Consider the following 18105-nt stretch of genomic DNA (forward strand, 5'->3'; position numbering starts at 1 on the left):
ACATGTCATAAATTAACTTGTACATTAAAGCAGTGGGCCGGATTTTAATACCTATGCCCGATTTTATAACATGAGTGCGCAGCCATGCGCATATTATAAAATCTGAGGTCCATGCACACAAGGGGGTGCACACGATGGCTTTCCCTGTTCCCTCTGAGGCCGCTCTGATTTCGGAGCGGCCTCAGAGGGAACTTTCCTTCCGCCCCCAGCCCTACCTAAACGCCCCCCCGACCTTTATTTTTCAAGTTGTGCCTGCCGGCCTAGAGGCCCTACGGAGGCCTCTGGCCATGCCCCGCCCCTTTTTTTCAAGCCCCGGGACATACGCGCGTCCCAGGGCTTGCGCGTGTCACCGGGCCTATGCAAAATAGGCTCAGCGCGCGTAACCCCCCTGCGTGTGTAAATCCTGCTGGATTTACGCACGTAGGGCTTTTGAAATTTGCCCCAATGATGACAGTTGTAGAAAACCATTAAGCATAAATGCCATAGTAATACATTTTAAAATCAGCAGCAACCAGTCAAGAGTTAAATTCTTTTAAATGTAGATTTGAAATAATTTTTTCTCCATTTTTGAAGAGCTGGATAGTTTTCTGCTAGACAAGCCTCTTTTGGCTTAGTATTTTATGATCAAGGTCCTATTCCTGTATTGGCCTCTTAAGTTCCAGACTCTTTCACTCTGGTAAAGGGAACAGGAAGGAAAGCTTAGGGGTCACTTTCAAGCCACAGTAAATGCTTTATCATACACAAGGTGCAGAATTTCAAATGTTACATGTTACGAGTTCTAAACACAACATAATGTGGGCATTTAAATAACTAAAGCTAATGTTACTTGTGCATCATTAAACTCAATATAAAATATGTTTTGAGTGATATGTGGGTCTGGCTGCTGATCAGGATCTCCTAGTCTGGGTTTGCTGGTCTGTTTCCTCCCTCTGTCTCACTCTTTCCACACCCCATTGCTCCCAGCCTCCACTGCCTGTTACTCACCACCTTACCCCCTCAGTTCTTCAGGCTGTCTCGCACTTCTCTCTCCCATGCTGATCTGTCAGCGTGAGCTGCCTGGTGCCTATGCGCCATGCTGCTCGACATTCATCACAAGAACATCGTGGGTATAACTGAGCAGCATGAGGTTATGCTGTGGCACACCCAGTGCCTCCTCACCTATTACAGAACAGCGACCCCACCCCCCTCCCTTGGCATTGGGGTAATGAAGTACCCACAGAGCTGCTGCGTGTTTCACATCCTCTTCTCTATCTTGCCCCAGCTCTCACCCAGCATTCCTGCAGGCCATCGGCAGCAGAGTAATGTGAGCTGCAGGAGTTGTGGCCATGCATCCATATCCTCTCTGCCTCATGGAGACGGAGGGGGTCGGGACTAAGCCAAAGACAGTGCCTCTCTTTCAATGCATGGGCCTCTACAGCTCCGCCTCCTCTTCCTTCAAGATTTAGGAGAAAACTCTGGCAGCCTGGCAAACACAGGAGCAGGAAAGGGCAACCGCCAGCAGATAACAGCCCAACTCTGCAAGGATTCAGTGCTTCCTGCCACATCTTCAGCGCCAGAGCCAAGTGGTCTGGGAGGGATAAGGGAAGCAAAGCAGATGGCCCAGAAGAGACTTGGGCTATTTGACAAGGGATCAGCTATGAAAAGACAAAATACTAGAGCATGTTTCAGCTCTATGGATGTGAAGTCCTGTGGTTCTTAGGTAAACGGAGTCTCTGGCTGGAATAGGACAAAGCCAAAAATGAATGTGCTTTGCCTTTTATTGTACGGACTAATGGCTTTGTTTTATTAAGCTAACTGTAAATTGCTTTGAGCACTGGAGAGAACAATTTCATAAATGTAAGCAAAGAAGTCGGCATTTACCCTAGGGTGAAATGGCAATATCCCAGATTTTGCGGTGTGAGGGTGTGGAGTGGGTGTTGTATGCAGTTTTGCTTCTGTCCCTCTCCCTACTCCTTAAAATCAGCATCTTGGGTAGATAGAGGTGAAAATAGCATGCAATTCACTAACCTGCAATACCAAGTGCTACAGATGTGTGAATCCTGCAATATCTCTCCTTGTGGCAAAATTCCACTGGGAAAAATCACAGCAAGGTGGCTACCGTGTCCACGATCTTCCTTCACCCCATCCCCCCTCCCCTGTTAGTGGGAAAAAACCCCCACTGGGGGAAGCACCACCCTCCTCTGCCATATCCTGAAGTGGCACCAATGTCAAAAATAGAAATAAATCATTGGGCCTGCCAACCCCCGCCTGCTTAGTGTTCCAAACATAACCCTGTCTGCTGCAGTACTGGTAATGGCCCCTCTGCCTCCCCAGCTCCCTGCATGATTGGGGGAGGAGGTGGAAACGACCGAGCCACCCCCACCTCTGCGGTATTGGCAGCCTTTCCAGCATGTACTGCGGTGTGCACACAGTCTTCACATAGCAGGAGATGTGTAATCACTCGGGTTACGTGTGAGGCCGGACCTTGCGCACGCCGCGCACATTTTCAAAGGGGCAGTCTGGGGGGCGGGGCTGGAGACGGCCGGTACGGCGGCCATTTGCTGCTGTGCTGGGGAAGCATGCGCCGGCAGCCTGCTGCTCTGGGAGAGGAGCAAAAGGTAGAATAACAAATCAGGGGTTATATAGGGATGGGGGCAGGGAGAAGAGGGGAAGGGAGGTGAGGTAGATGGGTTGGAAAGTTCCTCCCAGCCCACTCCTTAATTGTAGTGAACTGGGAGAGGCCCGCTCTCGTCGCCATGCGTATTTTTTTAAAATTAGGCCCCTCCCCCCCCGCTTGTGCCGCCCGCTCATTTGCACGCGGCCCACCGATTTTATAACATGCGTGCGCCAGTGTGTGCACGTCCATGCGCACGCACACCTTTTAAAATCTACCCCACTTTAATGAGTGAGCTGAATCCCAGCATGCACCGGGTGATCAGGGGGTCAATGGGAACCAGTCCAGTACCAGTACTAGTTTTTCATACTTTCAGGAAGTGTGCACAAAAATCGTACTCGTTCTTTCTCTGTACAGATGCTCTAATTATGTTCCAGTTTGGTTTTGAAGGATAACAAGTCACCAAGTCCTTCAAAAGCTGTTGAATAATAGCTCCTATCTTCTACAGGTACCATCGTCGGGCTCTACCAGGGGTCTGCAGCATTTTCTCTTTAATATTAGCTGCAGTAAACCAGTGTTCATATTGTTTATCTGTCAAACAGGACCTGAAAATTAGCAGGATGACATCAAATGTAAGGTCCCCTATGTGTACCTCCTTAAGGAGCATGTCTGCAAGCTGCCTGCCGTGCTGAATGCCTAATTTAGATAGCTTTTCTCAAATGGAATGAATTTCTTAACAGATATAGACCGTCACCTTCCACGTGAAAGTTCCTCCCAGACACATTTGGGTTTTTTTTAACAATTTTTATTGGCTTATCCATAAACAAATTATAAACATCCAGGGAGTGTTGGATTCTGACACGCTCCCTGATCCAACTGCACCAAAGCCAAGAAAAGTGACAACCCCCCTTCACCTCTGAGGTCCTTGAGGATAGTTCCGTTGTGTAAGCCACTAGGGTTGTTAAATACATCAACAGAGCAGACCAAGGTCCTTAGGAAATCACCTCATGACGTATGAGAGCTTAAGTTAAGCGCAGTCATTGAGAATCCGGCTCCGGGCCCAGTACGGAAGGGTTTGAATGTACGGATCCCAAGTATTCAAGAATTGCCTCCGGAGTGCTGAAGAGTAACGGGATGAAAGATGTTCCATGTGCATCATGGCGTAAAAAAAGGTTCCTCCAGTTCCAAAAGGAAGGCGAGTCATCCCTACACCAGCCCATGAGGACCACCCGCTTCCCCACCACACAGGCTTTCTGTATCAATAAGCGGGTACCAGGATCTCGTATTCTCAGAGGTGGTATACACCCAAACAGAAGCCAGATTATCTTTATGCATAATAACTAAATTGTCTACCAGGGGATGGATTGCTTCTGGGGAAGTGGAACTGTTAGTTTAAGAGATGGAAGTGAGACAGGTTCAAGGTCCCTTTTCAATGATTCCTTCTCTAGTTCATGCTATCAGGACCTGTTTTGTACCTTCAAGAAACATCTGCAATATGCATTTAGCAGTGGTGCCCTTCTCTTTATAATTCTACGATAACATTAATAACTTTATCAAGTTTATCTGTATCAAATATTCCATCAGCTGGCCAGGCTCTGGATCCCAGTTTATTCAGCCCCCAGTTTTTTTTTTTGGATCAGAATTGCCCTATCTCCTTTTCATCCTCCTTTAAATATCTTCACTTCTTAAACATCTTCTTTCACACACAAGTACACTCAGCACACACAGCAAGGCAATGCCGAGAACCATAAACCCAATCCAGCGCACTAATGTGCACTAACAGTTGTATGGTCACAATCTTTTCTCGTTTACTTAACATTGCAAGTGCAGTGGCAGATTGCTGGTTACACAAGCGCTGATTGTACAGTTGCCTGCTCACACCACCCCCTGCTACTGTGGGAAGGAGAGAGACACACGAGGCTACCCAACTGACCCATTAACCACTTAGACCAAGCCACAAGGACAGCTTTGAAAATTATAACGGGACCTTATGACAACTCTGATCAGAGCAGAGACAAACACAAAATGGGCCCGACCCCTATGTGAGATGCCTAGAGCCTCAAAAGCATTACCCAGAATTTTGAAGTTAATGTAAATCTCTCAAATGAATAAAGCAATCATGCAATCACTCCAGGCAATCTGTCTCAAGCATGCACTGATGCCGGATGTCCCCCATACTATAACCAATCTGACATCTTCTACTGTAACCCTGAGGATCACTGGAGCATGCCTAGGCTCACCCAATTGTGTATCTGCCCTGCAATTTCTAGGGAAATCTGCCTAATAAGAACATAAGAAATTGCCATGCTGGGTCAGACCAAGGGTCCATCAAGCCCTTTATCCTGTTTCCAACAGAGGCCAAACCAGGCCACAAGAACCTGGCAATCACCCAAACACCAAAAAGATCCCATGCTACTGATGCAATTAATAGCAGTGGCTATTCCCTAAGTAAACTTGATTAATATCAGTTAATGGACTTCTCCTCCAAGAACTTATCCAAACCTTTTTTAAACCCAGCTACACTAACTGCACTAACCACATCCTCTGGCAACACATTCCAGAGCTTAATTGTGTTGAGTGAAAAATAAATTTCTCCGATTTAGGCCTGGATTTATCAAAATGCAGTAAGTACCTCATGTGATAGCAAAAGGGGTGTGTTTTATGCTAATATAGCATTTATTGCTAATTACCTGTGTGAAGAGCTAAGTTAGTGCAAATTGTGATACCCTTTTCAGATTCTGCAATAAGTGCTGACCTGTTGTATTTCCTGCATTCAACCATTTGGGGACCATTGTTAATGGTCCCAGACACACAGGGGGGGAGAGAGAGGGAGGGAGAGAGAGAGAGGCCATAATGTCATGGCCCATAGGTAGGTATTTGTATCCCTATGGTAGGCCCACTTAGTAACTCGAGGTGGGGATTAGGTAAGAGTGTAGGGGGTTAGGGGCCACTTTGACATTGTACGTGACACCTACGAACAGAACAGTGGTCTCTTGTGAAGATTTGATGGCCTTTGGAGTGAGGAAACTCACTCCAAGATGAGATTTGGGCAAGGTTCTCTCAACCTAGCTTGATGGACTCTAAGGCCATCAAATCTTCATGAGACCACTGTTCTGTTCGTAGGTGTCACGTACAATGTCAAAGTGGCCCCTAACCCCCTACACTCTTACCTAATCCCTACCTCGAGTTACTAGGTGGGCCTACCATAGGGATACAAATACCTACCTATGGGCCATGACATTATGGCCTCTCTCTCTCTCACTTCAATTCACCTGAAATAGGCCTTACAGGAGACATCACAAAGGGTGATGAAACCTTACCACACAGTCACAGCAGCTATTGCACAGCCTAACACAAAGAGGTGTAGTTAAAATTGGCTGTGTAATAGCTCTTCGCAGACAGGCTAACCCAGCCCACTCTCCACTCCTCCTATTTTCTGAATTTGCATCGCACCATACAATATGGTGCGATCGCATGCGTTAAACACATTTTCGCATGCGTTAATGGGGCTTTTCGCATGCGATAAGCCCTTAACGCATGCGAAAACGCCTTATCGCATTTTGATAAATGACCCCGTTAGTCTTAAATGTGCTACTTGCTAACTTCATGGAATGCCCCCTTGTCTTTCTATTATCCGAAAGTGTAAATAACCAATTCACATCTACTCATTCAAGACCTCTCATGCTCTTAAATACCTCTATCATATCCCCCCTCAATCTTCTCTTCTCCAAACTGAATAGCCCTAACCTCCTCAGGTTTTCTTCATAGGGAAGCAATTCCATCCCCTTTATCATTTTGGTTGCTCTTCTCTGTACCTTCTCCATCGCAATTATATCTTTTTTTCACATGTGGCGACCAGAATTGTACACAGTATTCATGGTGCGGTCTCACCATGGAGCAATACAGAGGTATTATGATATTTTCCATTTTATTAACCATTCCCTTCCTAATAATTCCTAACATTCTGTTTGCTTTTTTGACTGCTACAGCACACTGAGTCGATTTTAAAGTATTATCATGCCTAGATCTTTTTCCTGTGTAGTAGCTCCTAATATAGAACCTAACATCGTGTAACTACAGCAAGGGTTATTTTTCCCTATATGCAACACCTTGCACTTGTCCACATTAAATTTCATCTGCCATTTGGATGCCCAATCTTCCAGTCTTGCAAGGTCCTCCTGTAATGTATCACAATCTGCTTGTGATTTAACTACTCTGAATAATTTTGTATCATCCGCAAATTTGATAACCTCACTCGTCGTATTCCTTTCCAGATCATTTATATATATATTGAAAAGCACCGGTCCAAGTACAGATCCCTGAGGCACTCCACTGTTTACCCTTTTCCACTGAGAAAATTGACCATTTAATCCTGCTCTCTGTTTCCTGTCTTTTAACCACAGCAGACCCACAGCAGAACCCCCGAGTCCTGGATATCGAGATAAACCTACCTAAAATCTAAAAGTAAAATTTGCTTCTCAGCTGTTGGTATGCTGCAAAATGCCCAAATTGCATGCATTTCCTTAAGCGTAGAATTGGGGAGACCAGAGGGTCCCTGTCTAAGAGAGGCAACATCCCTTAATTAATAGGGCACCAGAAAAAACACATAATACTGGCATGCCAGAAAAAATCTTTAATAGTAAGATATCTTAGAACTGCAAACTTGCACAGCAAAGTAAGGCATTCGCAGAACTCGTCTTGAGCTTTTACAGTGGGTTAATTATGTGATCCTCACCCCCTGCCCCCTAAAATTACATAAAGCACTTCGTAGCCTGTATACAGATGGACTCAGGAACAGTGGGTTTATGCTCCCCTGCCAGCAGATGGAGATGGAGCAAGCTGATGTCACAGTATATATAACCCTGCAGTGATCCCCAGCCTGCCAGTATTCTCAGTTTTCAACTGACTGTGGATGTGCATCTCCCTATGGGGATTGCTTTGAGCTTTTTAAAAGGAGAAATTTAAAATTCTAAATTCAGGAAAAGAAACCCCGCTCTCCTGCAGTGATAGCTAAAGGTCCTTCCCCCAGCTGAGAATTCTTGAGGCAGTTTCCATGGTCCCTCAGAGGTGTGCCTTGATCCAGTAGCTGGGTTTCCCGGCATGGACTTAGCTGCTAGTTCAGCTGAAAGGCAGAGGGTGCAGGAGGCAGAGTGCAGCAGTGATGGCAGATGCCCTCTCCCCTGGCAGCCAGAGACCATCTCTGTACTCAGCTGGTAAGCGCTGAGCTCAGGTAAGGTTTAAAGTTTTACCTGAATCAGAGGTGGGTTTCAGGACTTCCTCCAGTCTCCGTTCTTGGCACACTATGCTGATGTTCGTTCCCGCTCCCATTGGAGTTGGGAAACTGGGCAGCCTGGCGGGTTGAGCGGCCCCTGGTGGACTAGGCCCCGCACTTAGGATTTTTCCTTCTTGCATACCTCGTAGTAGGCCACAGCAGCCGTCTTCACGCGTTCTTTGCATGTTCTGCTGCCCTCTATAGGCCATCAGTGTACACAGTGGGTCAACTCTGCACACATGTTGTGTACTCTGTCTTTGGGCATGCTTTTTACGCACACAAACCTTTTATGCGCTTAACTTGGCCCACAGGTGCATGTGCTTTGCCGCGCTTTCTTCTAGGTTCTTAATTTTGGGGCGCATTTCATTTTTGAGTGCAAGCCGTTCCAACACATTTGCTACTGGAGTGGTGCAAGCCGTTCCAACACATTTGCTTACTGGAGTGGTGGCACCAGTAAGCAAGAAGCCTAAGCATCTTACTGTTTGAGTTGCCTGTCATATTAGGTCTTCTCAGCCTGATCTGGCTTCTAACCTGTCAGTGCTGCTCAGGGAGCATTGTCTCCCTCGTATTTTGCTAAGCTTGGCTCTTCCCATTTGATGGGTCGGTCACGGCCTTGACTGGGGGGACACCAGATCTTGGTTCTCCCTTGACTGGCTCCTCTGCTGGCGAAGGCAGTTCTGTGGGACCAGCTCCAGTTCCTTCGGAGCCTGGTCTGGACTTGGCTGCTTTTTCATGAGTTTAATTTTTTCAAGGCTTACAAGCCCTTCTTCAGGCGCAGTCCTCTGCTTCCCTCGTTTCTGTCTGGTTGGACCCTCAGCCGATGGCTCCTTCCTCTACCAGTCCTATGCTTAAGTGCCAGGGCTTGCCACAGCTTCCTGCGGGTGTTCCCAACAGAAATCCGGATGGCACTGATGATGATCTGGATTCCCTGTAAGATGGGGAAATTCCTCAAGAGCTGGAATGATATCAAACCATATTGTAGTTCTTTCATAGATGAACTGCCAGCCCTGATTTCCCAGACCTTGAAACAGCTGGGTGTTCCTGGTTCGGATGCTATGTCAGAGCCGAGGAAGAATCCCCTTTTGGTTTCCTTAAATAAAGCCTCTTGGTTTTTTCCTGGTGATGGATGCCATCCAAGAATTGATTGATCTGGAATGGGATGCCCCAGAGGCAAATTTTAAAGGGGGTCTGACACTGGAAATAAGACATAAGAACATGCCATACTGGGTCAGACCAAGAGTCCAACAAGCCCAGCATCCTGTCTCCAATAGTGGCCAATCCAGGCCATAAGTGTTGGATTCGTGGACCCTTGAGCCGGCTGGGACAGATGATGATGCACCGTGGGAAGACCCACAGTGGATGTCTAAGCCAGGAGGCGGCACAGGGCAGGAGACTGGAGGAATCTTCACCACTGGAAACCCGAGGTCCCCCCAGGAAGAGCCCTTGAGGACCGGAGCCGCTTGGACCTGATTGACAAACTGAAGAGTAGTAAATCATTTGGACCGGATGGTATACACCCCAGAGTTCTGAAGGAACTAAAAAATGAAATTTCAGACCTATTAGTAAAAATTTGTAAAAATTTGTAACCTATCATTAAAATAATCCATTGTACCTGAAGACTGGAGGATAGCAAATGTAACCCCAATATTTAAAAAGGGCTCCAGGGGCGATCCAGGAAACTACAGACCGGTTAGCCTGACTTCAGTGCCAGGAAAAATAGTGGAAAGTGTTCTAAACATCAAAATCACAGAACATATAGAAAGACATGGTTTAATGGAACAAAGTCAGCATGGCTTTACCCAGGGCAAGTCTTGCCTCAAATCTGCTTCACTTTTTTGAAGGAGTTAATAAACATGTGGATAAAGGTGAACCGGTAGATATAGTATACTTGGATTTTCAGAAGGCGTTTGACAAAGTTTCTCATGAGAGGCTTCTAGGAAAAGTAAAAAGTCATGGGATAGGTGGCGATGTCCTTTCGTGGATTGCAAACTGGCTAAAAGACAGGAAACAGAGAGTAGGATTAAATGGACAATTTTCTCAGTGGAAGGGAGTGTACAGTGGAGTGCCTCAGGGATCTGTATTATTTCCCTTACTTTTCAATATTTATTTTATTTTTTTGAATTTCTATACCGATATTAGTAGGGACATCATATCGGTTTACATCAAAAACATAAAGATTGGAAATTACATAAAACAGGGTGGTGGGGAGGGAGAGAAGGAACTGTGAGAGCATAGATTAGGAAGTACATAGGAATCAGGCTACTCAGAAACAAATGAGAGCCACAAAAGTTCATATTGAGCATAATATTTGTAAAACAAAAGAACTTTGTACAAAGGTTCAGGTTGAGTTTGCATGGGAGGGTTCAGATATGTTTGCATGGAGGTGAATGGGGTGATATTATTCTTGGTAGGCTTGTTTGAATAGCCAGGTTTTCAAGTTGGCTCTGAATTTAGAGGTGCCAGTCTCGAGTCTAAGGTAGGGGGGTAAGGAATTCCAGAGTGTGGGTCCAGCAATAGATAGGGCTCGTCCCCTTGTGGAGGTAAGGTGTGCTTTTTTTTAGTGAGGGTACATGGAGGGTTCCATTGCTGGAGGCTCTGGTGGATTTGTTAGATCGTATGGGGCAGAATGGCTCGACGAGCCAGTTTGAATTGTGTGTGTGTGTGTGTGTATAGCTTTGTGGGTCAATGTTAGGGTTTTGTATACGATGCGAAAGGGGATTGGAAGCCAGTGCAAGTTCTTGAGGAGGAGTGTAATATGGTCATATTTGCGGGCATTTGAGATGGTTCGCGCTACTGCATTCTGCAGCATTTGGAGTGGTTTTATTGTAGAGTAGGGGAGGCCAAGGAAGAGGGAGTTACAGTAGTCCATTTTTGCTGTGAGGGTGGCCTGGATGACGGTGCGAAAATCACTGGCATGGAGTAAGGGTTTCCAGATCATATTTATAAATGATCTGGAAAGAAATACGATGAGTGAGATAATCAAATTTGCAGATGATACAAAATTGTTCAGAGTAGATAAATTGCAGGAAGACCTTGTGAGACTGGAAAATTGGGCATCAAAATGGCAGATGAAATTTAATGTGGATAAGTGTAAGGTTATGCATATAGGGAAAAACAACCCATGCTATAGTTACACAATGTTGGGTTCCATATTAGGAGCTACCACCCAAGAAAGAGATCTAGGCGTCATAGTGGATAACACATTGAAATCGTCGGTTCAGTGTGTAGAAGCAGGCAGTGGCATTCACGCTTCAAAGGCTGCTGATACTGAGAGGTTTAGTTCCTCTGCCCATGTCTCCAAGTAGGGGGGGGATATTCCATTTATATTGTTGTGCCCAAGAAGGAGGGATCCTTTCATCCCATCTTGGATCTCAAGAATATCAACCATCACTTGAAGGTAACTCATTTTCGAATGGAAACCTAGTGCTCAGTAATAATGGTGGTGCAGTTGGGAATTTCTGACGTCCTTGGATCTGTCAAAGGCTTACCTTCATATTCCCATCCAATTGGAAAACCGCTTTCTACGCTTTGCAGTGTTGGGGTACCATTATCAGATCTTTTGACTAAAATAGCCTTTTTCACCTCACCTTTTAACCATACCAGTAATAGTTTTGCCTTCTTTCCACCTTTCGTAATGTGTGGAATACATCTAGTCTGTGCTTCTAGGATGGTATTTTAACAATGTCTATGCATGTTGTACTCCTTTTACCTTTTGTAACTGCACCTTTCAGTTTTTTCTATTTTTCTCATTTTATCACAGTTTCTCTTTTGAAAGTTTAGTCCTAGAGCTGTGGATTTACATGTTGATCCCTTCCAGTCATTAATTCAAATTTCATCATATGATCCCTATTGCCAAGCGACCCCACCACCCTTACCTCTCACTGAATCCTGTGCTCCACTGAGAATTAGGTCTAAAATTGCTCCCTCTCTTGTCTGTTCCTGAACCAATTGCTCCATACAACCATCATTTATTCCATCCAGGAACATTATTTCTCTAGCATGCCCTGATGTTTCACTTAACCCAGCCAATATTGGGGTAATTGAAATCTTCCATTATTATTGTAGTACCAATTTGGTTACTACAATAATTTCTCTTAGCATTTCACTGTCCATCTTACCATTTTTCCAGGTAGACGGTAGTATACTCATTCACTATTCTCTTCCCCAACACAAGGGATTTCTACTCATAAAGGTTAGTCTCATGTAGGATCTTTCTCCTGTTGGACTCTATGCCATCCCGGACATAAAGCACCACACCGCCTCCTGGGTGCCCCTCTCTGTCTTTGCGATATAATTTGTACCCCGGAATAGCACTGTCCTATTGGTTATCCTCCTTCCACCATGTCTCTGAGATGCCAATTAAGATTTTGTCATCATTCACTGCTATACATTTTAATTCACCCACCTTACTTCTTAGATTTCTGGCATTAGCGTACAAACATTTCAAAGTTTGTGTTTTGTTTGAATTAACATTCTGCTTATCAGTTGTCAGGGATAAATTGGAATCTTAACTCAGGTGATTAGTGAAGGTCTCATCAATGTACCCCTCTGTCTGCCTCAGCTCCTCCAGAGATCGGACTCGTTCTCTGAGAGCCAGGAGCTCTTTGCATCGGGTGCACACATACAACTTCTCACCGGCGGGTAAAAAATCATACATGTGACACTCGATGCAAAAGACTTAGTCCTCCCTCTTGCTGCTGGACTGCTGCCTTCATCTTAAATTTGTTCAGTTCCTAGTTAAGTTTTAGGTTGCTATGGGTGTAGGATTGCATACAATTAGGGTCCTAAATGTATTAGTGTATTTACTATATATCTGGTAGTGACCTACAAAGGAATAATCAAACTTTTGATAAGGTATGGGGAATTTCTGAGTAAGTTAAATGGCTGACTTTTTTTTTAAGTGTGAAAGTGACGCCTGCCTATAAATTAAAGGATGAGCTAGGGGTGGGAGGGTTGGGAATATAAACACAAACTTCTGTTTGTTGCCTGACTTTCAGACTACCTATTAAAATAAAACACATGAGCACACTAAATAATATACCCCAATAGTTTTGTTCTCCCCAATACTTTTAAGTTTTTAGAATTTTTTCCAAGCACTGCTTACTGATTCTTTCCAGTCACCAGCAAGGTGATCCTCTCCTCTCAGTGCTCCACTGGACGACTGGCTGATTTGAGCCATGTTTCAGGAAGAGAGCCACCTGGTGACACACAAGGTGATCTCCTTATTGAAGGAGCTCGGTTGGGTGGTGAACCTGACCTAGAGCAATTGTCAACCATCCCAGTCGGAGAATTTGGGGGTCCAGTTCAACACAGGACAATTTTCCTACCGGAAGTTCGGATCCAGAGATCAGTATCTCAAGTGCGTCAGTTGATGAATACCATACGCCTGCCAGTGTGATCTTACCTACAGGCCTGTCATTTTATTGTAAGCCATTTGGAATATTGGGTTGTGTGGTAGATGCATACTCTAAATAAATCTACCAAATGCTAGTTAGAAACAGTGGCTCGGCTAGTTAGCCGGATAAACATATCTGGCTAACTAGCAGGGTATTTTCAGTGGTGCAGTCACTATCTTAAAGCTAGCTACATAACTTATGTGGCTAACTCCACTCCTCCCTAAAACAACTCCTGCCCACCTCCAGAACGCCCCCGATTTTATGTAGTTAGAATTTATCCACATAGTGTTTAATATTGCTGTTTTGCCATTTAGACAGATAACTGAATATTGACCTTAGAGTGACCTGGGACTACTTTTAAAGTCTGAACTTCCTTCCTACAGAGGTCACTGCAGCAAGGGAAATGGCTGTTGCCAATGATCATTACCATCAGAATAATGTTCTGGAAAATGAATTGTTCCAGCCAACCTATAATGCCTGTGTACAGTCCTGCGTTCAGGAGCAGATCATCCCTGTGCAGAACATGTGGAACCCTGAGATTGCTTTTCATTTTCCAGGTCAGTTAATGTGATTAGCAGGCTTAGTCTTTAAAGTGCTGTAGGACTTGAGATTTTTGCTCTTCTCAATAACTTTGTAGCCTTTAAGTGGCCTTTCAGCTCAGTCAGTATTTTATATTACATGCCAGACTGTCACCAAATCTTATAGCAAGAAACGGTTGGACCTGGGGAGAGTCCAAAGCCTGCTTGGGTTTTGTACTGTTCAAGAAAAGCATAGGCAGTCATGTTCTCTTACCACTTGTAAGGCAAAGGGGCAGATTTTAAAAGCCCTGCGCATGTAAATCCAGCCAGATTTATGCACGCAGGGGATTTGCGCGCCTATGTTGCATAGACCACCGGCGTGCGCAAAGCCCCGGGATCCGTGTAAGTCCCGGGGCTTTGCTTGGGGGGCGTGTCGGGGGCGTTCCGGGGCGGGGCCGTGGGCGTGGTGCAGGCCCGGGGGCGTGACCGAGGCCTCCGAACCAGCCCCCGGGCCGGGAATGGTGTGCTGGCAGCCTGCCGGCAGGCGTAACTTTCTTAACAAAGGTAGGAGGGGGGATTTAGTTAGGGCTGGGGGTGGGGAAGGTGGGGAGGGCCGGAAATAAAGTTCCCTCCAAGGCCACTCTGATTTTGGAGCGGCCTTGGAGGGAATGTAGGCAGGCTGCTCGGCTCGGCGCGCATGTTATAAAATCGGGCGTAGATTTGTTCGCGCCGGGTTGCGCAAACAAATCTACGCCCGCGTATAACTTTAAAAATCTACCCCAAAGTCAGTAAGCAGAGGTGGTATAACTGGAAAACTGCTTCCCACTAGGCTTAAGCTGAATGTCACAATGGAATTTCCTTGGGAAAAAGTACATATCAGGAATTTCAAGCAATATTTGAATAAAATGTAATTTAACAATTTTATATGTGCACTGTTACAGATCTGACTAGGGTTGCCAACTCATGAAAATGTTTTCAGTCTGCCAGATTTTCAGACAACCTGACTTTTTTTCAATCATAACTATTTTGTGCATAGATGAACTAAGACGAGATTCATTCCTTTGTGCGCCATGGCATAGTCCCAGCTCCTGAGTGCTACAGCCTCAAAGAGCTTGAGTGTCTTGGCCAGCACTAGAAGCAGTTGCTATAATGAAATTGTGATGGATGTGTCATTTTTTATTTTGCTGATAGTTGGTAACCCTGTATCATGTAATTCAGTTTAGCTCATGTACCAATGCATTCTGAGATTTGTAGTATTATGCCGACTAGGCATCTGTGGAGGCAAAATTTGTTTCTGTTCATTCATTTGTTTCATAGATCACCAACACTCTTTTTTGTTTCAAACAAAAAACGTTTTCATTCATTTTCCCTTAAAGTGAATGGGTGAAGCAATGCAGTCTGTTTTGAGCTTCAAACTTAGGGGAGTCAAATGAAAATGGTGGGTAGACATCAGAAAGGTAAGAGCACCCTAAGGCACCACAAGTGGCATGAATAGCCCAAAGCACTGTAAAGGGGCAAAACAGTACCAGCAGTGGCAGGAGTTCTCCAAGACACTAAGATGCAAGGGTTACAAGAACATCCCATGACATCGACAAATGTGGTACAAAGAACTGGGCAGGGAGAGGGCAGAGAATCTCTGGAGGAGGCCTGGAGTAGTCTTGATTTACAAATCAAACCTCAGACCAGGCTATATATGGAGCAAAAGATTAATTGAACCATTGAGAAAATAAATAATGGGGAATTTGCTATCCTTGGACAGGGAGAAGCCAGAGGATCTCTGAAGAAGGCCTGTAGGGGTCTTGATGTGAAAATCAAAACAGACAGTTCCTATACAGGGCAAAGAACTGATTGAACCATCTAGAAGCTGGATGGTGGGACTTTACTCTCACTGGGTAGGGAGACACCAAAGGAAATCTCTGGAGGATGCTTGTTGTCTTGATGTGCAAATTGGACTTCAGACTTACATCTATATAGGGGAAGAGACTAATCGAACCATCTAGAGCCAGGTGATGGGGACTTTATTATCCCAAATCCCTGGAATAAGCCTGATGTAGCTTCCCTACAGCATCATTTGAAGGAGGGGCTGGAGATTCAGTCTTAGAGATGGGTCTTCTTTTACTGTAGCATAATCCATCAAGGATTGAATACTGGACAAAAAAAACAGTAAATCAGTAAGAACCACAAGGGAAGGGAATCTGAAGAAAAAAATCAGAGAGCATGAAACTGTTAAAGGTAATGGATAAATCCTATGTAAAGCACTGGCTTGCCATGGCAAGACCAATAGCTGGCAAGTGCCATATTGGAATTTGAAAAGAACCTCAGAGGGCTGGAGGAGTCCCACTCAAAGGGAGCCAGAGGTTTGGAGCAGCAGCAGTACTGAGGTTGAGAATCAAACGGTAGATGGAGTGCAAAGCAGCCCAGAGTGGAATCAACTCACTCCCAAGATAAGAGTGAGGGCTGGGGCAGGGAGAACAGCATCAGAAGCTCAAGGTGACAAAAGAGGGACAAAATGGTATTGAAAGTGGCATGAACAGCCCACAGGTCCATGAGTGGTGCAGCAAGTATGCAAAGCATCGGATTGTCATGGCAAGATCAACAGTCAGCAAGTACCAGAAGGGAATGAGAAAGGAACTTCAGACCCCAGAGGAGAGGCAAACTTACCCTAAGGTACCAAGAGTGACTTGGAGCAGCAGCAGCTCCACCGGCATTTACAACGCAGCAAGAAGAGTGGCATCAACCCCCTCGAGATACAGCCTGAGGCAGGAATAAAACTCTTTTTTTTTGTCACAAGATAATTTTATTGTACTATAGTGTGTGCACAAGTATTACCATTTATACTGAGTGTTTGACATAAACAAGTCAAGACTGCAATGTACTGCTTAGCTTAGCAAGCAGAATTACAAAGCTTGGCGGTGCCACACACTACTGGCTGGCTATGCCTATGTAATGTATTTTAGTATAATAGTATTTGCAGTACCTCTGTCAGACATTTTTGCATACACTAACACACATACACACATTCTGTGTAAACTAAGACTGCTTTTGCGCGCACACACACACACACACACACAAGGTCTAAGACAGAGAAAAAAAGGCAAGACTCGGGTTCCTGTTTACTGCAATTTGTTTATGAAGTTTTTCTATAGATTAGAAAACTACACTGTAGAGAGGGAGACAGATACTTTAACTCATCCATGTTCACCACTTCTGTCTGCACTCTCCTACCTCAGTGAATACAGAATTACAAAAATGTAAGATGAGTTAGAATGTACAGCACTGAATGAAGTGATTAGATTTAATTGGCATCCCAAAAACTTGGTGGTCAGTGCTAAACCAGAGAATATATTATATTGCAGTGATGGGTGGATCCGTTTTGTGAGGGGGTGGCACTTTTTATGGTAAGAATGGAATAGTCAAACAGGATAAAGATCCTGCAGGAGACTAAATGCACAATATAATCTTTATGGGTGGAAATTCCATGTGTTATGGAAAAGAGCATAGCAGTGAGGTATAATACGTCCACCTGGCCAAAATGACCAGATGGACAATGAAATGCTAACAAATTTGACAGCACAGTAATGGGAGATTTCAATTAACCCAATATTGACTAGGCAAATATCACAGCAGGACATGCTAGAGGTAACGGGGCGGATTTTAAAAGGGTTACGCGCGTAACCCTTAAACCTCCCCCCCCCCCCCCAGTGCGCAAGCCCCAGGACACGCGTATGTCCCGGGGCTCGCAAAAATGGGTGGGGCCGTGGGTGGGGCTGCGGTCCGGGTGCGTGGCCAAGTGCCCCGACACAATGGCCTCTGCCTCTGGCAGGTGTAACTCAACAAAATAAGATGGGGGGGGGGATTTAGGTAGGGCTGAGGGGTGGGTTAGATAGGGGAAGGGAGGGAAAGGTGGTGGGGGGAAACAAAAAAAATTCCTTCCTAGGCCACACAGATTTCGGAGCGGCCTTGGAGGGAACGGGGAAAGCTATCGGGCCTCCCCTAGGGCTCGGCACGCGCAAGATGCACAAGTGTGCACCCCCTTGTGTGCGCCGACCCCGGATTTTATAACATGCATGTGCACAGCAGCACATGCATGTTATAAAATCAGGTGTACATTTGTGTGCGCCAGGTAGCGCGCACAAATGTACCCCTGCGCATAATTTTAAAAATCTGCCCCAAAGTTTCTAGATGAAATAAATGCCTGCTTTATAAAGCAGCTAGTCAAGGAACCGACTTGAGGGGATGCCTTTGTAGACAATTTTAGTAGAATGCAAGATTTGGTGCTTAAGGTAACTGTAGTGGGGCTGCTTAGAAAACCATGATTAGAATGCA

The 18105-nt window shown here is 45.2% G+C and overlaps 1 protein-coding gene across 4 annotated transcripts in view; it reads left to right on the top strand.

Moving 5' to 3' along the window:
• Positions 1-18105, top strand: part of IRF7 (interferon regulatory factor 7) — a 128113-nt gene that overhangs the window by 69884 nt on the left and 40124 nt on the right. For 3 of the 4 annotated variants that reach the window (XM_029582755.1, XM_029582757.1, XM_029582754.1), the window contains exon 7: positions 13645-13818. The exons of the other annotated variant lie outside the window; for it this stretch is intronic. In XM_029582755.1, coding sequence (XP_029438615.1) covers positions 13645-13818 — 174 coding nt within the window. The remainder of the gene's footprint in view (positions 1-13644; positions 13819-18105) is intronic. 4 annotated transcript variants of the gene reach the window in all.

The sequence above is a fragment of the Rhinatrema bivittatum genome, chromosome 17, assembly GCF_901001135.1.
Source record: "Rhinatrema bivittatum chromosome 17, aRhiBiv1.1, whole genome shotgun sequence".
NCBI lineage: Eukaryota > Metazoa > Chordata > Amphibia > Gymnophiona > Rhinatrematidae > Rhinatrema > Rhinatrema bivittatum.